Raw genomic sequence first — 1,944 nt, forward strand, 5'->3', positions numbered from 1 at the left:
AGTGAAAAGTCATCTTTAAACTCACACATGAGAGTCCACACAGGAGACAAACCATTTCCTTGTGATGTTTGTGGACAAAGATATAGCCAAATGTCAAATTTAAACAGACACATGAGAGTCCACACAGGAGACAAACCATTTCCTTGTGATGTTTGTGGACAAAGATATAGCCAAATGTCAAATTTAAACAGACACATGAGAGTCCACACAGGAGACCAACCATTTCCTTGTGATGTTTGTGGGCAAAGATTTAGCCATAAGTCATCTTTAGACAGACACACGAGAGTCCACACAGGAGACAAACCATTTCCTTGTGATCTTTGTGGACAAAGATTTAGCCATAAGTCATCTTTAGACAGACACACGAGAGTCCACACAGGAGACAAACCATTTCCTTGTGATCTTTGTGGACAAAGATTTAGCCATAAGTCATCTTTAGACAGACACACGAGAGTCCACACAGGAGACAAACCATTTCCTTGTGATCTTTGTGGACAAAGATTTAGCCATAAGTCATCTTTAGACAGACACACGAGAGTCCACACAGGAGACAAACCATTTCCTTGTGATCTTTGTGGACAAAGATTTAGCCATAAGTCATCTTTAGACAGACACACGAGAGTCCACACAGGAGACAAACCATTTCCTTGTGATCTTTGTGGACAAAGATTTAGCGTAAAGTCATTTTTAAACACACACATGAGAGTCCACACAGGAGAGAAACCATTTCCTTGTGATCTTTGTGGACAAAGATTTAGCTGAAAGTAATCTTTAAACACACACGAGAGTCCACACACGAGACAAACCATTTCCTTGTGATGTTTGTGGACAAAGATTTAGCCATAAGTCATCTTTTAACAGACACATGAGAGTCCACACAGGAGACAAACTATTTCCATGTGATCTTTGTGAACAAAGATTTAACCAAAAGGCATCTTTAAACACACATGAGAGTCCACACAGGTGACAAACCACCTGATTTTACTTATTTAACTGTGTGATTTTATTGTGTTTTTGTATTCAGTTTTTATTTTTATGTGTTCAGCACTTTGTTTCAGCATTGGCTGATATTATAGCGCTTTATAAATAAAGTTTGATTGATTGATTGATTGACCATTTCCTTGTGATCTTTGTGGACAAAGATTTAGCCGTAAAACAAATTTAAACAGACACGAGAGTCCACACAACAGAGAAATCAGACTCACTGTAAATATTAAAACAGCTCCTACATGAGGTCCCACAGGAGTTTTATGGAGGACTTAAAATAACATAATTAATAAAGGGGCAAGATTATGTGTTTCTCAGGCATATATTTAAATTCTATATCATAATAAAGTAATTATTTCACCTTCAATTTGTTATAAAATGTTACCTATATGTTTAAATATAAAATAAACTTGACTTCACATCATATCCAGAATTAAATTAANACAAAACAATGATCCGACCATAAGACTGAGACAGGACAGGGTTTAAATACACAGAAAACTAATGACTAAACAGAAAACACCTGAGGAGAAACACAGGGGTGACAATCAGACTAATAAGGAACAGCTGGGCAGAGACACACTGGGGAACATAGAAAACACTAGGAAAAGCAAGGAGAATGAATACAGACTATGACACCACACAGGAGACAAACCATTTCCTTGTGATGTTTGTGGACAAAGATTTAACCAATAGGCAAATTTAAACACACACATGAGAGTCCACACAGGAGACAAACTATTTCCTTCTGATGTTTGTGGACAAAGATTTAGCGTAAAGTCATTTTTAAACACACACATGAGAGTCCACACAGGAGAGAAACCATTTCCTTGTGATCTTTGTGGACAAAGATTTAGCCAAAAGTCATATTTAAGCACACACATGAGAGTCCACACAGGAGACAAACCATTTCCTTGTGATCTTTGTGGACAAAGATTTAGACATAATTCATCTTTA

The 1,944-nt window shown here is 37.1% G+C and overlaps 1 protein-coding gene across 1 annotated transcript in view; it reads left to right on the forward strand.

Annotated features, from left to right (window-relative positions):
* LOC106529744 (oocyte zinc finger protein XlCOF20-like) overlaps positions 1 to 941 on the forward strand; it is a 1,663-nt gene extending 722 nt beyond the window's left edge. The window contains exon 3 of the mRNA XM_014025237.1: positions 76 to 941. Within this exon, the coding sequence (XP_013880691.1) occupies positions 76 to 762 (687 nt within the window). The 3' untranslated portion in view covers positions 763 to 941. The remainder of the gene's footprint in view (positions 1 to 75) is intronic.
* The last annotated feature ends 1,003 nt before the right edge of the window (positions 942 to 1,944 follow it).

This window comes from Austrofundulus limnaeus, unplaced genomic scaffold (assembly GCF_001266775.1).
Source record: "Austrofundulus limnaeus strain Quisiro unplaced genomic scaffold, Austrofundulus_limnaeus-1.0 Scaffold463, whole genome shotgun sequence".
Taxonomy (NCBI): Eukaryota; Metazoa; Chordata; class Actinopteri; order Cyprinodontiformes; family Rivulidae; genus Austrofundulus; species Austrofundulus limnaeus.